We start from the raw sequence: 23,584 nt of genomic DNA on the forward strand, positions 1-23,584 counted from the left end.
GTGTGCCATACTTTTTAATTTTACCAGTCTGGAAAGCGAGGAGGCCACCTCAGAGTAGTTTTAGTTAGCATTATCGCTAATTATGAGGAGATCTTTTTAGTAAGAATCAGCCAAGTAAGACATCGCCTAGGGGTTTCACTCAGTTTTCTACAAACTATATCACTATTTTCCTTGACCATACATCTTTAAGTATGCAGTGAATATGTCCATTGTACATTTAAACAGTTGCAGAGGACACGGTTTCTATCACATTTAAAATACGGTAAATTTAAATAAAATTGCGACATGGCTCCTTTAAGTGTAGTTAGTGTAACCTCTATACCAAACTAGCATCTCTTTCAAAAATATCATTTTCGACTTAGGCTAGTGCGCTCCTATGCCAGCCACTATGTTTTTAAAGTTTTATTGAGGAACTTACACATCGTTGTATAAGTTGAAGGCATGTGTCGTGATGGTTTACATGTATTGTGTTTACTGCAATAAATACAGCAAACACTCATTGTCTCACATAGATACAGTAAAAATCAACAGAAAAAGAAGAAACATCTCCTTGTGATGAGAACTTGTAGGATTTGCTCTTTTCTAAAATGTTTGTTTATTTATTTATTTTTTTTAATTCTAATGTGTATTTAGTTTTGAGAGACGGAGAGTGAGCAGGGGAGGGGCAGACAGAGAGGGAGACACATAATATTTTTTTTAATATAATTTATTGTCAAATTGGTTTCCGTACGACACCCAGTGCTCATCCCAACAGGTGCCCTCCTCATTGCCCGTCACCCACTTTCCCCTCTCCCCTACCCTCCATCAACCCTCAGTTTGTTCTCAGTGTCCAGGAGTCTCTTACGGTTTGCCTTCCTCCCTGTCTATAACTTTCCCCCCCTTCGCCTCCCGCATGGTCTTCTGTTAAGTTTCTCAAGATCCACATACAAGTAAAAACATATGGTATCTGTCTTTCTCTGACTGACTTATTTCACTCAGCATAATACCCTCCAGTCCCATCCTAGTATAAAGGGCTAGTATCCAAAATCTATAAAGAACTCACCAAACTCCACACCCAAAAAACGAATAATCCAGTGAAGAAATGGGCAGGAGACATGAATAGACACTTTTCCAAAGGGAGACACAGAATCTGAAGCAGGCTCCAGGCCCTAAGCTGTCAGCACAGAGCCTGACGTGGGGCTTGAACTCACAAGCTGAGATCATGACCTGAGCTGAAGTCAAGAGTCAAATGCTTAACCAACGGAGCCACCCAGGCACCCCTAGGAGTTACCCTTAACAACCGTCCTGTAGCAGTGTTAGTTACAGTCATGTTGTACGTTACATGCTAGGTGCTTATTTATCTTATAACTGGAAGTTCATACGTTTTGACCACCATCCTTCAAATGCCCCTCCCTCCCAGCTCTACCTCTCATAACCACAAGTCTTATTTTTGTGTCTGTGGGTTTGGTGTGGGGTTTTTTGTTTGTTTGTTTTTGTTTTTGTTTTTTTTAGATGCCACATACAAGTGAGATCATGCAGTATTTGTCTTTCTCTGACTTTACTTAGCATAATGCCTTCAAGGCTCATTCATGTTGCAAATGGTGAGATTTCCTCAACTTTTTGTGGCTTAATTATCTATCGATTGATCGATCGATTGATAGATAGATAGATAGATCTATCTCACAGTTTCTTTATCCATTCATCCATCAGTGGGCACTTAGGTTGTTTCCATGTCTTGGCTCTTGGGTCTTGGTAATGATGTGTTGGACATGACACCTAAAAGACAAGCAACAAAATAAAAAATAAGAAAGTGGGGTGCCTGGGCGGCTCAGTCGGTTAAGTGTCTGACTATTGATTTCAGCTCAGGTCACAGCCTCATGGTTTGCAGGATCGAGCCCCGCATCAGGCTCTGTGCCGAGTATGGAGCCTGCTTGAGAGAGTCTCTCCTCTCTCCCTGCCCCTCCCCCCCCCTCAAAATAAATAAACTTAAAAAAACATAAGCAAGTGGGACTGTGTCAAACCAAAAAGCTTCTGCACAGCAGAAGAAACCATCAAAAGGCAATCTATAAAATGGGAAAAAAAGTGTCAAAGCATATATCATTTGCATAACCATATAAGGGGTTAATATCCAAAATGTAGAACAAGTCATATAACTCAACAGTAAAATAAAATGAACACTCAATTAAAAAATGGGCAAAGGTCTCAAATAGACATTTCCCCAAAGAAGATATACAAAAGGCCAACAGGTGTATGAAAAGATGCCCACCATCACTAGTCGTTAGGGGAATGTCCGTGAAAACCACAGTGAGATCTCAGCTTATGCCGACTACAGCAGCCATCATCAAGAAGATAAGAGATAACAAGTGTTGGCTTGGATGTGAAGAAAACCCTTGTGTGCTGTTGGAAGGAGTGTACCTTGGTACAGCCACAGTATGGAAAACAAAATGGGGGATCCTCCAAAAATTAAAAATAGAACTACCACGCAATCTGGCAATTGCCCCTCTGGGAAAATACCTAAAGAAATGAAAAGACTACCTGACAAAGGTATTCATCCCCCCGTGTTCACAGCACCATTACTTACAATAGCTTTTCCATAACAATCATAAATTCTACAGCCTTTCTTTTCCTTTCTGGGCTCCTATAGTCCTTCTACCCCCTCCTGCAGCCCCACAACCCCACCAAATGTCATCCTAAAATAGTATCAGTGTCTGCTTGAAAGGCTATTGATCACCCTATGAGATTACACAGAGAATTGGATGTTCAGATCAGAAATCTCATGCAGTACCAAACTTTACTAATAATTTCAAGGAAACGATCAGCACAAGCAATACGAGGTGAGATCTGGGACTGTCAGTGAGGCTCTTTTAGTCCTTTCTTGCTGCAGCATGAACGGTGTAGCCCAGACAACACAGAAGATACCTAATACTGCATGTGGTTATGGTATTTATGCAAGGAGATCCTTTTAAACCTTGAAACATTTCCATTTTTACTTGCATAGCTTAACAGATGTTTTCCCAGAAGTCGTATGCTGTGTATCTACAGATTTTATGTTTGTTTCCCCAGGAACAATTCTAGGGAAACAGGTAAACCTGCATTAGGCATTCCATAGATAAGGACCTGCCTGCTTTGCACATGGCACAAAGTCTGTCATTAACAAGCTGACGAGGACATTAAACCGGGCCATTTCTTTCTCTTCTGGGGTCACTCTCCCTTTCCTCCATAAAGGGAGAGAATGGATTTTAGAACTGTGGTTTAATCATTTATCTCCCATCCTGTCCTATTTCTTCCATACAGAAAAATACGTAAATAATGGAAACTTTCAAAAATTGTTTTCTTTGACCATATGCCTTTAAATTTAAATACCTTCTGGCTTGAGTTATCCTTAAATTCATATGCATATGCATTGATCAGAATAGCATAAGTGTATTACAGATTTTGATAGATAAAGATAGCTTTGTTAGAAAAACAACTCTTAAGATGGATGAGATGACTTTTTTAATTGATATTTTTATTAGGATCGTTGATTCACATGCAGTTGTTAAGAAATAATCCAGAGAGGTCCCCAAAACTTTACCCACTTTTCTCCTATGGTAACACTTTCCAAAACTGCAGTGTAATACCGTAGTCATACGACCCACCTATCTTATTCAGCTTTTCCAAGTTTTGCCTTTACTCCTGATGCCTGTGTGTGTACTTAGTTGCATACAACTTTTGCATGTGTGTGGGCATGTTTCCAGCCCCACAGTGAAGGTACCAAACATGTTCCTCACCCTGCGTTGCCCTTTTATAACCACACCCTCCTTTCTTCCACCCTCACGCCACCCTAAACCCTGGCGACCACCGGTCTGTTCCCCATCTCTAAAATGATGTACAAATGGAATCATACAGTATGTTACTTTGGGGGGTTGTTTATTTGCACCCAGAAGAACTCCCTGGGGATCCATCTGGGTCGTTATAGGTGTCAGTGGTCATTCCGTGGTACAGCTGTGCCACCGTCTACGTAACCATTTGCCTGTTGAAAGACATCTGGACTGATTCCATTTTTTGGCCGTTAGCGATAAAGCTGTGAACATTCGTGTAGCGGTTTTTGTTTGAACGTAAGTGTCCCTCTGTCTGGAATACCTAGTATTCCAGGTTTAGTTAGCCTCGGTGTACCTCTCTTGTTTCAAACCTTCACTGGCCTTTGATTAAGAGCTCTAGACTCATAGCCAGTAGATCAGTGTGCTTATTTTATTCCTTCCAGCGAAATGTTGTCTCAAGATGATTTTTCTTCTGAATGTTTAATGCCTTCTCTGGTCCATTTCTAATGAATTGTGCAGTATGGAAAATGAATTGATAAAGTGCTACAAGGCCTAAAATCGGTGACATTTTTCACCTGCCACCGTGTTTGTCCCTTGAATCCATTTGTCAGGATAACTCTCAAGCAGTGTGCTTGATATTGATTTGTCATTTAGAGAATTTTCTCATTGTGAACATCGCGGGGCCTGGAGAGCTCCGCTGAATGTCTGTCCCTCTCCAGGATACGCCGCTGATTAGAAAGCAGGAGGGGAGATATCAGACCTGTCATGAAATAAATTGGTCTTGTGCCACTGAGTAGAACAGCACCTGGTTTGACCATCCTTGGGCCAGCTCACCAGAAGGGGCCCGAGGCGGGGATGTATGTTTCAATGTGGTGTCACTTTTATTAAGTGACTTTGTCTTCAGGGGCACACTTCAGTGCCTTCCAGATAAATCGCTTCTGTCTTTGACAGTGACAATGACAATATTTCCAACTTCACACATCCAAGAGCCAATTGACAGGACAAACTGCACATTGGGATTGCTTGATAAGCACAAGACGGGGCACAGCCTCTCAAATCACTCTACGCCATTGGAGCTAAGTTATAATATGAATAATAAAAACAAATCTATCACTGACACACCTAACTGTGAGACCGACGCTGTATTGAACAGCTGAAGCAATGTTCATCTCTTGCGTAGAGTGCAAACATTGTTCTTAATTATTTTCTGATATTGGGCCTTAGTAAATTTGCTTTTCCCCCCACGATGTCCATTTACATAATACAAGGAAAACCTATCTCCCATAAAACTTCTTTTAATATTTTTATAGATTCGGTCCACATAACCCATGCAAATACTTGGAAAGAATTGCTAAACAATAAAACAGTATTCTTCATATTTACAACCTTAGGAAAGGTACCAAGACAAATAAATACCACTAAACAAAGGAATATGTACCAGAGGGTATGCACTTTGGAAAATCTGCTTTCTACTGCCAGCATGGCTGCTACCATTAAGAAAAAAATAAAGAGGGGCGCCTGGGTGGCGCAGTCAGTTAAGCGTCCGACTTCAGCCAGGTCACGATCTCGCAGTCCGGGAGTTCGAGCCCCGCGTCGGGCTCTGGGCTGATGGCTCGGAGCCTGGAGCCTGTTTCCGATTCTGTGTCTCCCTCTCACTCTGCCCCTCCCCCGTTCATGCTCTGTCTCTCTCTGTCCCAAAAATAAATTAAAAACGTTGAAAAAAAAAATTAAAAAAAAAAAAAAAGAAAAAAATAAAGAGTAAGTCTGTGAGGCTTTCTGGGTCATCACCGTCCCCTTTGGGACGGTGAACAAAAATGTGTTGTTTGAGACAGGCTTACCTTAGGCAGCCTGGCTCACATTTTGCCTCTGGCTCAGCTGACTAAGCCTGACTAAATAGATACAAGGCAAAGACTTCAAAACATAGCCTTAAGGGGAATGGTAAAAATTCTTCCTCCTTCCTGTCTAGCCAAGGGACAGCTGGGTCCACTCCTGAAGAGGTCTACCTATAAATAGGCCCCAGAGTGGTACCCAGGACCCATTTTGGAGAAGAAAATCCTGCTCTTGATCCAGAATCATCTGGGCTTCTTAGGGATGGCCCGTAGAAGTCGGAAGGGCAGAGGAGTAGGACCCTGGAGGGCAAGCAGAAGGGATTCCTAGCTCTGTTGGGAGCTGAGCTCAGGCCTCGCAGCCTGGCCTTTTGAGGCTCTAGTGCCTTTGTTGAGGGCTATGTAAAGTCCTGCTCACCCTGCGTGTGGCTCATACATTGTCTGGCTTGCCGGTATGCCACTCACCGGAGCGGGGTTGGGGCCAACGTTGCACGCTTGATATTTGCTCTTTGCAATTATTCTTTGAGACAGGGATTGTTTGCTTCGTAAAGCACCGTTTCAAAATTCGTTAGGAATGTGATATCTGAATATCAAGTATGCATTCTTGTCTCCTTCTTTCAATTATTAATGCTGGCATCATGGCTTAAATCCCTGAGCTGTGTAAACGCATCTCAGGTTAAGGACAGTCTCACTGATTCTAAATTCCTTTTAGAATGTTCAAGAAGCCCTGACAGGGTGTCTGTCACCTTTCCCTGTCCCTGACCGGGTCTCAGTGTGGACCCTTGAAGAAATGGCCAGAGAGAAGGTAGATGACAATATGAGTGGAAAATAAAAGGGTTTAGATCCTCGACAGGGAAGACTGGGGTAGTGGGAAGAATCTTGTCCTTAGAGTAGAACTTTTGTCCCACATCTTGCTCGTTCGCACAGGGACCACCCGCGTGATTTCGGGCAAGTATCACGATCGTAGTCTCTGCAACAGAGGGGTGGTGTTAGGCAGGGATGAACAGCTCCATTTAGCACCAAAGGCTGAGAATGTTGATGATATACCTTGAATTGATTGCAATATAATTATCAACACTGTGAGTTTAAACACTGGACACACTTGCTATTTGGGTCTCCAAAATAAAGAAAGAAGCAGTCAAAAGTAGAATCGATGCCGGGTAGCCTAAAACAACTCATCATTTTACTCCAAGATCTCAACGAAGGCAAATGGGTGTGATGTGCCTGGAGTATCCGGAGAGTGAAGAGACAGGTGTCAAATGAGGCCAGGAAGCTCTTGTGTCCTGTCACGAGGACAAATGTAAAGTCACCAGTGGCATTTTAATTGCCAGGCCATTTTGTTCGGGAGGCAAAGTCTGCCTTGGTCTTCGAGCTCCTACACACCTTTCCCTCTGCCTTGATGTTCCTCCACAGCTCCTCTCCTACCACCGCGACATCTCAGGAACCCAAACCACAATGAGCATAAATACTAATAAACTTTCATGGGCCACAGCTTGATCTGAGGAACTAACTCTAGGATTTTTTTTTTTTTCATCCCCACTGTGCTCTATGAGAGGGAAGACCTTTTTGAATGCAAGAGAAGTTTTCCAGATTCGTCAGAAGTGCTCACAGAGGCATGCGTGTGTGCTCACGCAGGCCAGCCTTGCCCGTATAATGTTGAGTCCTGTAACCTTCATTTGTGATTGGGAATGTGAGCGTCAAGAGGGCAGGGAGTTTTATTGATTCCGTTCACTAATATACCTGTTCCTCATAGGTGTTCAATAAGTACTTACCAAGTAAGTGTGCAATTAAGAAATTCAGTTTTTAAGCCCAAAGTTTATCACTGTATTTTTTCTCACAATGACTCCATAGGTTACACTGTGAACAGCATTTATTCTTTTATACCTTCTTCGTGGCGTACAGAATGTAATACAAGTTCGAGGTCATAATTAGCATTATGTCTGTCTTTGTGTTGGGGATTGTTAGATAATTGGCATGTGGATCCACTCTTCAGAGTGTCTACTGGGTGTTTGCTTTTCTGTGGCCAGCAAGGAAGGAGACGATTCAAGTTAGGCATGTGAATCTCTGTGTTCTGTCCCCTTTCTCTGCAAAGTGAAATAGGAATTAGTGTCAGGAGAGAGAAGTTTGTCTCTGCTGTCGGCTCAGGGTTGCCTCTTCTTTTTCTTATCTTCTGCCTTATAACCCAAAGGCTATTAGGATTCCCAGTCCCACATCTTCCGTCTTGAGTTCATATCATGTTATTTTATATCAGCTGAGACAGGAAGTCCCCTACAGACAATGAAAGAACAGCAAGGATTTTTATATCCCAGGAAAGGCCTCTGGAGGAGCTTTGATCTGAATTTGCCTTCCCAGAGAGACTTCATAGCAGACTGAACCAAAGCTGGGCTCGTGTAGTCCCGAGGTTGGGTTTGTCCAGCTTGGAAGGTCGAAGATCCCCAGGAAACCAGGTGCTTGGATTCTTCCATGATCATCCATTCCAGCCCACATCTTCATTGAGGGTCCCTGTCATCAGCCTATCCATCCCACCGTCCAGTCTAGGATGAGACAGGTCAGGGTTCTAAACAAGGGATTTTCAGACCAGAATGAAATATTGACTGGCCACCAAGAGGAAGGACTAGAACGATGCATGCTTGGCCACAGGGAGGCATGTCAGGCACCCAGGGTTTATTTTGCCACAGATGAGGAAAGAGTGATGATTCATGAATGGAGAGCTGGCTGGGCTGTTGGAAAAGTCATGGGTGGGAAGGAGAGCTTCTGAGGACACTAGTCTCTGCTGACTGACACTGGTAATGCTGCAGACACTCTGGTGGGTCCCTTAGCACTGTGGCCTCTATGTATTTTCACACGCCGTGTGTATTCTCAAATAATTTTTTCATTTGGGATTGAGCAAAGCCCATTCACACATTGCAAACGTCTGTGTCTGGGGCACCAGTTTATGCCACTGAATGACACATGGGGAAAAACTTTCATTTTTTGCTCTGCTTGTTTATTTCTCTCTGAATGATTCATTCTTAATAAGTTTCTTGCCCAATGCCTGTTTCGGCAACCATAGAAAAGATGTTGGTATTTACTGCATATTTCCAACTGGTTGATACTCCCCCTAACGACTCTTCCTGTCATCTTCCAACTCCCTTTGTCACCCTGGGAGGTGACAACTTAAAAAAAAATCTGTCTACTATTTTGGACATTTAATGAGCAATTCAGTGACTCGACGTTTCTCGTCTACTCTGTGGCTCTGGAAGATTGCAGCCCTCTAGGATGAGGCTCAAAAGGGACTTATTCATCTAGAAAACATTCACCTCTTTCATAGATGGGCAGGATAACAGGATTCCCCTTAACCAAACCTGACATTGGTGTGCAGCTGTCGGCAGCCGGACCTCCTGAAGCAGCCTGGCACATTAAGTCCTGTGTTTTCACTTAGGGAAGGAGTGCCCACAGAGGGGTGTGGAAGAAAGTCCCCCACACAAGGAAGGTTGTGGCAAGAAGCGATTTCTCTATAAAGAGAGTAAATCCCTACAATGCTGTTGACTTAGAACGATACAAGGATAGAACCCTGTATTTTGGAGTTTCTGTTTATTGACACACGTATACCCTGTGGCCTCAAGTCCAAAGAGGACGTGGCTGAACGCACAGCTTTGATGTTTTGAGACAATTGATTTCGTTCCAGCTTTTGCTTTGTTTTCCCTTGAAAACAGAGCCATAGGTATATTTCTATTAAACTATATATGAAAAATTAAAGACAGAAATTCACTCTTTGGTGTTTTGGTTTTTTTTTTTTTTAAACCCTGAATGGTCTGTGGTTTTTATTTTTTATGTTTTTTCAAGGACTTATAGTCAACAATATGGGTTAATGCCAGACTGTGGAGAACTTAGGAGGGGATTAGCAAATGTGCAGGCAGGTAGTAAATAGTTGACTTCTGAGGGGAAAGTGCACTAAATCAGGGTTCCAGAACACGGGCCATTATGGAAGATACCGGGGCTGACTTAAAGGGGTCGTTCTGAGGGGAAGCTATCTTGGTGCATCATTTCACCGTTTTACGTTCCATTTTTAGGGGAACTCCATTCAGATAATTCTTTTTCTATGTCTCTTTAAGAAATGTCAACATCGTTTCTTTGTACATATGTCAGCTCATGGGCTTTCGGACATGATCACCTCCACAAAGGTAGCAAAACAGAGGCTTCATGGACCTCTCAAGGCTCACCCAGTGACACCAGGTGACGCTCTCTAGCTCATGTTTTGGGCTGACGAGATCCTGCAGGAACCAGAGAGCAGTTCATTACTGGGGCTGTTTAGGCGGGTTGGGGCGGGGTCAGCTCATTTAACTGAAGAGGAGACTCGGCCCAAAGCCCTCCCAAGGCCTGCGGTGAGCCGACCCTGGTACCGCAGGACTACAGCTGCTTGTCTAGACAGTCGGCCATCTTCTGGCGTCTCAGGTGCAGGTTTGCTGATTCTGTGCTTGTCCAAAGGGCCTGTCTGTCCGCTGCAGCCTCTGGACTCTCCACGGCAGATCCCAGTTGAGAGCGGGTGTGAGTTGTGGAAGAGCCAGTGGGCACCTGGTGTGCTTGTAGGCCCTTGTCAGTACCGCGGTGGAGAGGAGTCATCCCATAAGTCACTTTTAGCTCTCCTCTCTCTGCAGGCTCACTAATACTTTGCAAGATGAAGCTAATGGAATATTCAGGATTAGTACTGGTAGAACACGTTTATGCCTCTCTTGCAAAGATGCCAAAAGTCTGCAGTTCTTGAGATTAAACATTTTGTTGTCTTCGATTTCATTTTAAGCAGATTATATCTTCTTGACTTTTAGAAAATAGATATATATTGTGAACAGGTATTGTATATATTAAATATATGATATATAAGTTATATATATATATACATATATATGTATAAAATTTTATTTGTGCCCCATTTTGCCTGGGTATTTTAGAAAACATATATATTCTGAACAGATCTGTTTTCTAAAATTCCCAGGCAAAATGGAGCACCAATTTATAATACATGATATAACTTATATAGCTTATATAGCTTATATCATATGATATATGATATATATAGCTTATATAGCTATATATGATATATATATCTTATATAGCTTATATCATATGATATATGATACATATAGCTATATATATGTGATATATATAGCTTATGTATATAGCTTATATATATATCATATGTCATATGTATATCATATATACAGTTTATATAGAGAGATTATATATATCATATATATGATATGATATACATATATGTTACATATATGATATATATGTATATAATTTTGTTATTTGTGCTCTATTTTGCCTGGGAGTTTTAGAAAACAGATATTATGAACAGATATTATATATATTAAATGTATGATATGTAAATTATATATATATATATATACATATATGTATAAAATTTTGTTATTTTGCTCCATTTTTCTGGGTAGTTTAGAAGTCTTCTGAGCCTTTCTGCAATTATAAAACAAGAATAAAATTTTGAAGAAATGCCTAGGCCCATAATGGCATGGAAAAGATTGCCATCTATAAAAGCACCACACAAAAGAATACTGTACATTCTTTGGGGGTGCCCCCTGTACCTAGGGTGCTCATATAAATCCAACATTTCAAAAATATATATAAAGAAATCCAAAATTTCTCTTACAGTCAAAATATGGGGGAAAAGAATAAATGGCTGAAAAGTGATATTGAGTGGAAATGGCTTTCACCGAATAGCAGAGTGGTTCAGGAATTCAACAGGTATCTTTTCAGGGTGTCTTGTCCATGCCGTCTTCCTCATAAATCATCAGAATGTTCCTGAAAGGCCAACACTTTGCAGCCTAGAGTATGTGTCCCAGTTCGCCTCCACCTGCCCTAAGGTTATTATGTTTGAAAATGGGCAGGTGATAATAATATTCCGTCCTGATCCAAGAGGTTGCCAGTGAAGCTGGCAAACACAAAGTGCCTTTTGTCTAAAGTGTGGTACAGATATGAGCTATTCCTTATTCAGTGTACGGCTTGATTTGGCCGTGATATATGTATATATACACATACACATATATGTACATATATAAAGGGCGATTTGGAACTTTTCGCTTGATGTTTAGTGTGCTCCCTCAGTGACACAAATGGACCACAAAATGAAGATTACTTTCACAGTAAGTTTAATACCAAGAAGTTGCATCAATGTCCTATGTTCTACCTTGGGGTTTTAAAATTGTTTCTATGAATGTCTACATATTATTAAGTAGCTTTCATTAATATTAAATTCTTTGAGCTACTAATACTGTCCCCATTCTTCTCTCAAGCGCGCTTTCAAAATAAAATTTTATTTCCCTTAAAATCTTCAGTTTTCAAGTAATAAGCATTTGTAAGAGAGGAATGCACTTAGTTACACATATTTACTACTATGAAATTGCTTTCTATTGGAGCGAATTATCTACAGGTTCTCATAAGTTTCCTTAAACTCATCCCTTAATTAAATCACAAATGAAGGCACTGACTGGATAATTTTTTTAATATTTATATTAATTTACTTTTTTGGGAGAGGGAGAGAACGAGAGTGAGTGGGGGAGAGGGGTAAAGGGAAAGAGAGAGAGAATCGTAAGCAGGCTCCACGCTCTGTGTGGAGCTGGACGTGGGGCTCCATTCCATGACCCTGGGATCACAACCTGAGCCGAAATCAAGAGTTGGACATCCACCGTCTGAGCCACCCAGGTGCCCCCGGACTGGATAACTTAAAAAAAAAATTGTGTGTGTGTGTGTGTGTGTGTGTGTGTGTGTGTGTGTGTGTGAGCTTAGAGCACATTGAAGGAGATTTTCTCCCTCTGACTGATATTTCTATCAAATATAAACATAGTTATTTTCTAGTGTCAGTGGATAGTAAGAAAGAATGCACTTTTACTTCAAGCACTGAAACTAGTTGTCCCCATTTCCTTTGAAACTTTGGAAAGTAAAGACGTCATAGAAAGGAAGGGGGTATTGATACAGGGTACAACTTAGATGAACCTTGAAAACATTGTGCTAACTGAAAGAGGCCAGACCCAAAAGGTCACATGTTATGTGATTCCAGCTATATGAAAATCCGGAATAGTAAATCCATCCAGACAGAAAGCAGATTGGTGGTTGTCAGGGGCTGGGGAGAGGGGACGGCAGGGAGTGACGGCTTAATGGGCACCACGTCACCCTCGGTGATGGTGAAAATATTTTGGAACCAGACAGAGCTGATCGTTGTACAGCTATTTTGACTACCAGCCGCCACTGAATCACACACTTTAAAATGGTTAATTTTATGTGATGTGAATTTCACCTCAATAAAAAAGTAATAAAGCTGTTAAAAAAGAATAAAGGTATCATAAAGTACCACATACAGAAAGCACATTTTCCGCAAGGATATAAATCAAGAGCCCTTTATTGTACATTCTCTCCAATCCAGAGTGACGGGAGCTTTTCAACCAGTTGCTGTCCTTGTGGAGTGGAGGCATTTCCTTGTCTATCTGCCCCCAACTGTTGTCATTCCGTCTCTGCAATGTCATCCCTGTGGGGCTCCCCCTGTCCTTTCCCGCTCCCTCTGCTCCCTCCTTTCCAGAAGCTCTTGCCTCTTGGCTCTGCTGCTGCTCAGCCCTTCCCATCTGTTCTTCTTCCTGGCATCAAGCAAGTCTTCTGAGTTCAAACCTCGGTCAAATCCAGGCACTCCTGGGACCGTAGACCTTCGACGGCATGCCACAAGAGCAGGGATGTCCCTGCTCCCTAGACTGCATGCAGGGCCATCTTCCAAAGTTCATCCAGTGCTCAGGGACTTCCTGTCTCCCAGGGCTGTCTTAATGCAAATAGTGGCCTATTTGCCCAAGTTGTGGGGAGAAAGGCTTTCTCCACTCCAGCCCTTTCCTTTCTGCCCCCTTCTTCTCTCCCTGCCTTGGTGAGCTGTTCCCACCTGGCTTTTGAGACCCCACATCTTGAAATCCAGTGACTCTTCCCTGAGGCCTCCCATTAGCAGGGCACCCTCACTCCCTCCTCTAAATCCTCAGGATACTTTGCCGTATCTGGCGCCTGCCCTTTTCACGGTCTGCCTTACATTATAGTAGAGGGTTAGCGGTCTGTCCAGAACCACCCACCTTGTGAGCTGTGGAACTAGGATGTAAATCTTGACTTTGCCTGCTTCAAAGATTGTGCTGTGAGCAAATCTCCAGTGACCTCCTTCCTATGGATTGTGGACCTCTCCAACATCTCTCTCCCTCTACACCATCCCCCCAGGCCCTTTGCCAGTGTGCATAGTAGGTTGCTGATAAGTACGCCTAGAATGTGCAGAACTGTTCCTCTCCACAAAGTTACTTTTTAAAGGGACTGTCCAGTTGACTCTTTTGAAAGAGGTAAAGCATAAAAAAAGATGTGTTAGTACTTAACCTGTTTTCTGCCATTTTGAATGTGGCTTTTATCTCCCCTCTAAACACACACATTGGTTGGAATCACGGTAGCCCCATCTCCTTTCTCATCATTTCCATGGACCTTTTTCTGATCTTTTCTTCCTCAAATTGATAGTATTTATATCTGTGTCACTAATTTTGAGCCCAATTATATATGATTTGTGTGGTTTCTTGAAACGATTTCTTCAGTTTGATGCATTTCCGTAATGCCAGTGGTCCAATGGTACCAGTTCCGTGCATTTTGATGAATGGAAAAAAAAATAGCATGAAAATCGATCTTGGTATGATGATAAACAGGTTTTTTTTTTAAGACACCATTTGAATCACTTGGGATTCTTTGTCTTTCTTTTCGTCCTGCCAGTCTAGCTCTTCGATAAGCCAGCATTCAAGTCGGTTGAAAATAAACTTCAAATACCAAGTTTTAAAGAAATGCCAAATTATGTGAAAGATCATACTATTATTGTAATTTGAATTTTAAAAAGGGGGAGGGAGAGGGAGAGTGGGACTCTAGAAATTAGGTTTTTAAAAATCCAACTCTATTTAAGGAGTTTTCAGTACCTTTGCCAGATGGTCAACTTGTTAGGGAGAAAAGGTAAAAATTACCATGACAGGGTATCTTGTGTTTGGTTTGGTTTTGTTTTGTTTCATTTTTGGGTTTGTTTCTGGTTTTTTGTTTTAGGGAGCCGGAAAAGTGTCTCTCTACCTGCTTCGAGTGACAGCGTGACTGTCTTGAGAACATCTGGGTGAACAACTAGAAGGAAGAGTCCAATATTGACCTTTCCCTTTCTCTTCCTCTCTTCCCTCTGCAGGTTACCTACCTGGGTAAAGTCCCCACCACAGGCATGCAGTTCCTGTCAGGCTGCACAGAAAAGCCAGTCATCGAGCTCTGGAAGAAACACACGCTAGCCCGAGAAGATGTCTTTCCTGCCAACGCCCTCCTGGAAATACGACCATTCCAAGTGTGGCTCCATCACCTCGACCACAAAGGTGAAGCCACGGTCCACATGGATACCTTCCAGGTGGCGCGCATTGCCTACTGCACCGCCGACCACAACGTGAGCCCCAACATCTTCGCCTGGGTTTACAGGGAGATCAATGACGACCTGTCCTACCAAATGGACTGCCATGCTGTCGAGTGCGAGAGCAAGCTCGAGGCCAAGAAGCTGGCCCACGCCATGATGGAGGCCTTCAAGAAGACTTTCCACAGTATGAAGAGCGATGGTCGGATCCATAGGAACAGCTCATCGGAAGAAGTTTCCCAGGAATTGGAATCCGACGACGGCTGAATGGACTTAGCATGCTTCGGCAAGGCAGCACTGGTCGAGGAATTCAAGATGATAGATGAATAAGCAACGATTCAAATTTGGGAAGTAAAGACTGCCACGCTATTGGCTGACCAAGCTTTTTTAAATTCAGAAGAGCAATTCTAAATCTAAAGAAATGTATTATTAAAGTAATTACGTTACATTGAAATCTGCTGCTGCTGTGACTGTGGGGAGGGTGGGCGTGCAGACGGGGAGGAAAGTTCTAGACTCTTTTCCTCCCCCCACCCCTCATTTCCCAATGCCTCCCTGTAGGAGCTCTCCATGCCGGTTGTCACCACTCTCAGGCAAATACACTGCGGCTGTTATTTGATGAGCCATTCCAGTTTGCCTTACGGACCCCAGCCAGAATGTTCGGTGCCCCTGGAGGATCCCTAGTCGTGGGGGGGGGTGGGGGGTACAGATGCAGGCACAGAGGCCGCAGAGCCAAGGGAACACTCCAGGCTCATCCTGAGAGCCCCTCTCCCTGGCATGGTTCAGATTCTCTCCTCAGTAAGCGAATCAGCACAGCCTTTATTTAGCTTTACAACTAACAACCTGGTAGCTGGTAGTTGATTCAGTTAAAGATAATGCTTTTATTTACATAAATATATCAAGTAGTACCCTCTTATTGTATTCACTTCATCTATTTTCTTGGAATACTCACAACTGCTAATAGCTGCCTTCCTTATCCCTCGTCATCCACCCTCTTTCCCCTTCCAACCCAGCCTACGTCCCTAAGGGATGGATTCTCAGCATACACTGCAGGACACAAAAAGGGAAGAAAATAACCAAGCATCTGAAATAACCAGTCGAGCAAAGTGGGAGTTTAAAAACAACCACCACGACCACAGAAACTTTGGAAAAAGGGAACGAGTTATCAGCAAGTGAGCAAAAACTCCACGCGGGCTGTCCTTTTTTCAGGTCTGATTTACAGTAACTTGTTTAGTTAATGGTCCTGCCTGAGGAATCCTTCCTGGCAAGCTTCAGATCTGATCGGGCGTCGCCAAGGAAGCCTTGCCGCCTTCACTCAATGTTGTACTCGAATAGAGAATGTGTTGTGTACAACTGGCTTGTCTAGACAAACTGTGTCCGTCTTCATCTAAAAGGAAATCTGACCTTGTCATCTTCAAATTGGTGAGACCTTAGAGTCAGAGTTTCCAGTCTGTTCACTGTTTCCAATGAGAGATTCTCACCGAGAGAGCCTGAGGTTTCTCAGTTCCGGGGCTCTTTAAATAATCATAAACACAAAGTCAACACTGAATGAAATTGAAAAGCGTTGGTTAAAATGCATACATTTAAAGCCGGGAGCAGATGGCTAGTGTTCCAGGTAATGCTGCTCCTTGATTAAAGTCTGTTTTTCATCCTGGTAATTAATGTTAGGGGACACTGGGGGACCTTACAGAAGCCTTAAATGAGAGCTCATTGAATCCAGAGAGTAATGGGGTCGATGTTTTGGTCTGTGTATCTGCGTGTCCGTGTACGCGTTTGTGTGTGTGTACGTGTGCCCCGGTGTGTGGGTTCAGTTTTAAGGCATGTAGAATAAGCATGGAGTCGTATTGAGAAGAACTTGCCTCTTGGAGATATTGCTTGCTGCTCTACAGCACATGTAAACTATTCTTTAGCGTAAATGCGTTCATTCTTTAATAAAAAATATGTTTGCATTAATAAAGCTGAGGACTTTCATACTCTGTATGTCTTTCCTTTTTTAAGTAATGAAAACCCCAAGGACGAAATAGGCCACATCGAGTAAATAGGGAATCCTCTCTAAGAAACATGCAGCCTTGGTCCTAAAGAACCCATTCCTTGATGGTGTTGAACAAATCTTGTTTGACTGTCTAATGCTCAACTTACATTGAATTACTGCCCCTTCGCTGAGATGGTATCACGGCACGTAGTTATTCAGTGTGGTGGACTTATTTCAGAGGAGAGGCTTCTAGAACGTTCTGCAAGTGACTGCTATTTATAAAACCTTGTGTATAGCTTTGGGGACTCCGTTCCGGAATCCTGGAAGGTAAATGCGGAGCGATTCCCTCCCACGGCACTGGTTACAAATGCTTCCTGCAGGCCATGATTTCTCAGAACGACCCCATTAATCTCGCAAGGCAGGTGGCCCGTGGAGCCACTGTGTGTGTTGAACAATGCCCTTCATGGAATCAGGGACCAACATAAAGCCTTCTGAAGTGAAAATATGAGAGCCTGCTGAAGAGGTGCACTCGAGTAAGAATCACCACCCATCTCTGACTCAAATGGCATTTTTCCTCATTGACCTTTTCTGAATTTCAGTTTCACTACCTTGTCCTTGAAGGTGCTTCTAAGATGGGGGGGGGGGGGTGGAAAGAAAGGAAGGAAGAAAGAACCCAGCCAGCATATATTTCAGAACAGTGCCATTTCCATCTCACAGAAGTTAAATCCCAAGTGCACATATGGGTATTTATTGCAGAAAGCGTTTGCTGATTTTTTTCCAGGGTACTGAGTGTGACAGGCTAAGTAATTGGCTCTGATAATGTTGCCATGAGCTTTTGCTTGAGATGATTAGTAAGCAATTTCAAGATAAATACACAACGACATCTTTCAAATAGCTAATGAGGTCTTTGGGGACAACCAGGATTCATTCGCCCCAGAGGGGTGATTCAGACGTGCATTTTTTTTTTTCTTCATGGCTTTGGTTTCTCCCTTTCTATACTATACTTTCTATACTAGTGGTCACAAAGCACTTTCATGTATGCTAACTCCTATGCCCCTCAGAAGGATCCAGTAGGGGGTTCCTTATCTCCTTAACTTTAGAGATGAGGAAACTGAGGTTCAGAGAGGTTGCACAAGTCAGCCAAGGCGACACAGAGACTTTGAACTCTCTGACTTCTAGGCCAGGGCTATTGCTTTGTTCAGGCAAGGTCCATTGCTTTTGAATTTTTTATTTCCATTCTCCTTAAATCCTCTAGTCTGTTTTAAACTGGTATTCTAAGCCACTATAAATAAACATCCTTTGGTATTCATTTCCAAGTACTTTTGATAGCAATAGAAAAAGTTTTAAAAGCAAACAAAGGCCCAGGAAGTTTTATCTGAGCACAAATAGCATAATGTGAGATTTTACTTAAGTATTTTATTGGCTGTGGTCAATGGACAAAATACCCTCTCCACCCCTACAGAACCAAGATGACTGGTTTATTTTGTTTTTCTCCGGACACATTAAAACTCTGAGTCAAATCCTTCTGCGGCAGGATTCTAAAACAACACGGATTTGCTGTTCATTCAATGCGTTTTCAATTCTATATTTATTTGTATGATTATATAAAGTATCTGTTCAAGCCTCTGGGGTGTTAAGTGTCATTAAGATGGGGATTTTGTCCGTTTTGTTCACATTTTATCTCCAGCCGCAGGTTACAGAATTCTTGTCATGCATTTGTGTCTGTTTACTTCTGTTGCTGAAAACAAAGAGGGCGGGTATTAGGGGAGGGCATTTTTATTTTTCCAACAGTAGGAAGCATATGAGTGTAACTGAGTTTTCCCCAAATTTATACTTCAGGAAACATTTTTTCTTTGCCTTCTCTCTTACCTTTTTCCACTTTTTCCCCCCTCTTCCCCTCCATCCTTTTCAACTTTGATATTTAATTATTTACACACCACCACTCCAGACATCCTCTGATTTTAGCAGAAAGAGAATACATGCTCTGAATCTGAGATCATGTTTTAGTTCATGATGCGCTGATGTAGAATTTGACCACATTGTCAAACACTTCAGATCATCCTAGATTGTTCTTATTTACTATTATTTTTCAGTCAGAAGGGACATGATGACAATTTAATTCTCCATAGCTTACTATTTCTTAGGCATTCCAAAAAGGTGTGATATAGCTTCTCAGCTCCTAGACTGAACTGGGGTGAAGGAGAAGGTTCCCTTAATTGCCCAATTCTTATTTATCTTCGAGAAACTTTCCTTTTAGACGCCAAGATTTGGCTTTTAGAGTAATTTTATGGGATGCAATTGTTCAGCTTGAGAACTCTTGCTTCTTTTGAGGAGGTACCAGCTGATAATAGTTACCAGAAGAGAACCGAGTATGGTGCATAAGTTCAAGCTTAGAAAGAAAAACAACTGAATGGGTAAGAGCAAATTGCTAAGAGAAAGAAAAATCTAAACCATCTTATTTTGGACATTTACAAATAAACTGCGATATATTTTTTTAGTGAATCTAAGACATAGTCTTGTACACTTGAGCGAGGCTGACATTTGCAAAGAGATTTGGGGAGAATGTTTCTTTTGGAATGACTTAGTAAGATTATTTTGGGTTTTGCTTAGGTACCCAGAATTGGTTATTCAAAAATAACCTGAATAGTTTTTGCTTAGGAAATCCATGGCTTCCATTTAAAAACGCTTTTTAAGTTCCTACTGAGTTTTCAGTAGCTTAGGGGCTACTCTAAGAAGCTACTAAGGTGATCTGAAAATGGAATTACTGAAGTATGACACATTTTTAAGCCCTTCATAACATTACCGATAATCATCAATATTTTCATGTCCATAAAGTCACTTAACAACTATTAATAAAAAATGTCTCATCTTTTTATCGAAAAATACATACTGGACCAAGGTTGGGCCATTTAAAAATATTATGAGATTTGTAAAATCATGACGCTACATGAGACCTGCTGATTTCAATCTCGTCATCATGGGGTGGTGGTTGCCATTCCAAAACGTTCTTTGTCCTCTGGGGACAAAGCTTCAGAGAACCATTTAAGGAAACACCCACTTGCAAGAAGGAGCCAAGAACTGATTCCATTCCAGGGTCCCTTTTTAATGTAAATTTGGGATCAACCAAGACCAAAATTCATCACAGATACTGAATCCTATTCTACACAGGCAACAAAATCTGATGATAAATGTTGTTATGTTCATAATTGGATCATCTTCATGCTGATGCTATTATGGGCAGAAGAAGATTTTAATTGGAGGGCTGAGGATGGAATTAGACCTTTATTTATTTATTTATTTAAATTTTTTTTCAACGTTTTTATTTATTTCTGGGACAGAGAGAGACAGAGCATGAACGGGGGAGGGGCAGAGAGAGAGGGAGACACAGAATCAGAAACAGGCTCCAGGCTCCGAGCCATCAGCCCAGAGCCTGACGCGGGGCTCGAACTCCCGGACCGCGAGATCGTGACCTGGCTGAAGTCGGACGCTTAACCGACTGCGCCACCCAGCGCCCCCGGAATTAGACCTTTAATTCAGTCTTTTGCCCAATTATTTTCTTGCCTTTCTCCATTTTAATAGCAACAGCTTTTCCTAGAATCTAGTACTGCACTTTTAGAAATTAGTACAGTAAAACCTCATTAATTTAGATAAAACTAATTAGGAGTTGGTGGTTTGGGCCTTGAAATACTCAAGTTTTATGCTTATTTTTAATAAGCAAAATAAATAGGATGAAGAACGCCGTTATTGGAAGCGTTCGGCCGCCTGGGAAAAACTGCTTCCACATATCACAGTAACAATTTACCAGACATAGTGTAATTTCAGCATAAGTAGAAACTGGTAGCACTGAAATTGAGGTTTCTATGCGCCGCTTTCAAGCCATCATTCTTTATTTATTAAAGTGGGTTTCTCCACTGAGCAACAAATGGTTAATGCAATTCTAGGATTCAGAGCCCTTGGAAGTAATAAAACCCCTCTTCTGCTCATCATTTATATACGTCTTTACTTTCAGTTAGTATAACTCTTTGGTCTTCTTAACCGTAACTCTCTCAAAAAACTAAACTCTTCCTGTTTCTCGCAGAAACGTTGCTATTAAAATAATGGAAATAGAAATTATTTTCTGATGGTCTTGGCGTTCATCATTTTTCTCTTCGCTATTCGTTTGTCTCCCCCCTTGCGTTATTAAGACACTAAATTATTGTGGATCGCCGTCAAAAGCTCGGTAACGCAAGATCGTGGAGTCAGTCAGTTATGATCAATTATGTCTCATGGTCTGGTTTGTATTTAAAGTTTAACGTTTTGCTTTTCAGATCCCTGAGTGTGGTTATGATTTGCAGGGTCCCACTACCAAGCAATCTGATAGCTCCTTCCATATGTTGGCTCCATATGAATGGAGTATGAGGTTCGGAGGGTCTCCGCGCACAGACTGGAGACTGTGCCCTGCCCAAGGGGACGTGATAGACCAAGTGGGCCCTACTGGACCCCGCCCGTGCTATTCTTGCAGAGCATGTACTTTGGCCTGGGGGCGGTGGGGAGTGGGGATCGGTCCAGAGAAAGAGGCATCTTTTTGCAATCCATCATCCTCCCAGAAGGTAGATAATTTTTCTACCAGGGTAGATAGCCACTTGTTTCACAAATAAATACCATCTTAACGTGGCAGTCCTGAGGGACACCTGTATCTTTGTTCTCCGTGTATTTTTTGCAGACACACGAAATACCAAACTCTGGACTCTCTTCACTATACCCTGTGTTTCACAAACCAAAAGAGGGTACGCAGGGAGCACCAGTGACGCTCTAGGAACCATCGATAGCTCTTGAGATCGCATTGTACAGAAGGGCCATCTTATTTATGGTTGCCTAACTTTTGGGCTCAGAATTGCAACAGTTGTGAGCTTTGAGCCCTCACTCAGTGCTATTGTACGTGTATTTTAAAGAATCAAAATCATTGTTCCTTTAGAGTCATTTCTTCTCTATTACTCTTGAAGGAAAGGAGTGAGGCATCCACCCTACACATTAACCTCAGAAAATGGAAGAGAAAATTTATTCTGGGCGACTCTAGGGATGCCAGAAAGCCTCAGAACCCGAAGATAAAACTTGGCACCTCTCTCGTTCCCTGAGACGGACTTCTGAGGCGGAGGTCTTATTAATTTTTCTATTTCCATCCAGCCCCTGACCCAGACCTTTGCCGTGACCACAGGTGTGTGGCAGGAGTGAGCAGATGTCGGAGAAGAGTGGCTCCTGGAGAGGAGGGAAAGGAGTCCTGCCTCTGCCAGGATTTGGTTTCAGTGAGACCAGCTCTGTGCCCTCTGGTCACTTTTGGACATGTGACATTTGTCCTTTGTCTGCAAAGTGCCTCCTGGGGGCACTCAAAAGCCATCAAGGAAAGAGACCAGCTTTTTTTCAAAAACATTTTTTTTATGTTCATTTATTTTTGAGAGAGAGAGAGAGAGAGAGAGAGAGTGAATGGGGGAGGGCAGAGAGAGAGGGAGACACAGAATCCGAAGCAGGCTCCAGTCTCTGAGCTGTCAGCACAGAGCCCGACGCGGGGCTTGAACCCACGAACCGTGAGATCATGACCTGAGCTGAAGTCGGCCGCTTAACCGACTGAGCCACCCAGGCGCCCCGAGAACAGCTCCTTATTGGAACACAGAACCCCCAGTTCCACTGTTCTTCATGCCCACAACTCCTATTGTTCTAAAGTTCAGATCTGATTGTGCCAGACTTTTATTTCCAAACTCTCCATGGTCTCCTCATTGTCTGTAAGAGAAACGGGTCAGTGTCTTCCCTCCCCCCCCCCCCCCCGCCCTCCTTCCTTAACTTTATTTTATATATTGGTGTGAGAGACCAGCTCCTTCTCAAGCATTCACCTGCTGTTCCAGGCTCCGGTCTGAACCCTTCTCCACGTTGCCCTGGGCAAAGAACTTAGCATCTCAGGCCTCAGTTTCCTCACCTGTAAAGTGAGAGTAACAGGTGTATGACTCCTAGAGCTGCAATGAAAAGTAAGTGAGTGAATATGCACAAGGCATTTAGCCTGGATCCGGCATCTGGCGAGTGTTCAGTCAATGCCAGTATTTGGGAAGGGGGGGAGGGTTGTTTCTGCTTCTCACTCTTCCACAGGGACCTGTTGGAGAGCCTACAGCGTTCTTTGCAATTCCCCTCAAGGGCCAGACTCTGCGCTTTGGCATGTCTGCTCCTAGGTCAAATTTTCTCCTCTCTGTTGCTGGGGCTCCTTCTTCCAGGCTCCCGCAGACTTGCGAAAACCACGGTGGCCCTGACACCCTTTTCATCTATGTCTTCCTCACCGCTGACCTAAGGGCTCCCAGAGCAATGCTGTCCCCTAGATCTATACTGCCGGCCACATGTGTCATTTAAGAATTTCTAGCGGCCCAATTAAAAAAATGTAAAAGAAGGAGGAGAAATTAATTTTAATAATACCCTTTAAGCCAAATATCTAAACTATTATCATTTCAACACATAGCTACTATGCACTAATGAGGTATTTCGCGTGCTTGCATCGCCTTCGATGTCTGGTATATATTTTACAGGCTACAACCCACGGAGTGCTCAATAGCTACGTGTAACTAGT

At 42.6% G+C, this 23,584-nt stretch overlaps 1 protein-coding gene across 3 annotated transcripts in view; it reads left to right on the plus strand.

The window, feature by feature from the left end:
• Nucleotides 1-17,005, plus strand: part of PID1 (phosphotyrosine interaction domain containing 1) — a 232,595-nt gene extending 215,590 nt beyond the window's left edge. For all 3 annotated transcript variants that reach the window (XM_040450790.1, XM_040450792.1, XM_040450791.1), the window contains one exon: nt 14,823-17,005. In XM_040450790.1, the coding sequence (XP_040306724.1) occupies nt 14,823-15,299 (477 nt within the window). In that variant the 3' untranslated portion in view covers nt 15,300-17,005. The remainder of the gene's footprint in view (nt 1-14,822) is intronic.
• The last annotated feature ends 6,579 nt before the right edge of the window (nt 17,006-23,584 follow it).

The sequence above is a fragment of the Herpailurus yagouaroundi genome, unplaced genomic scaffold (genome assembly GCF_014898765.1).
Source record: "Herpailurus yagouaroundi ecotype Mexico unplaced genomic scaffold, PumYag 202, whole genome shotgun sequence".
In the NCBI taxonomy this organism is placed as follows: domain Eukaryota; kingdom Metazoa; phylum Chordata; class Mammalia; order Carnivora; family Felidae; genus Herpailurus; species Herpailurus yagouaroundi.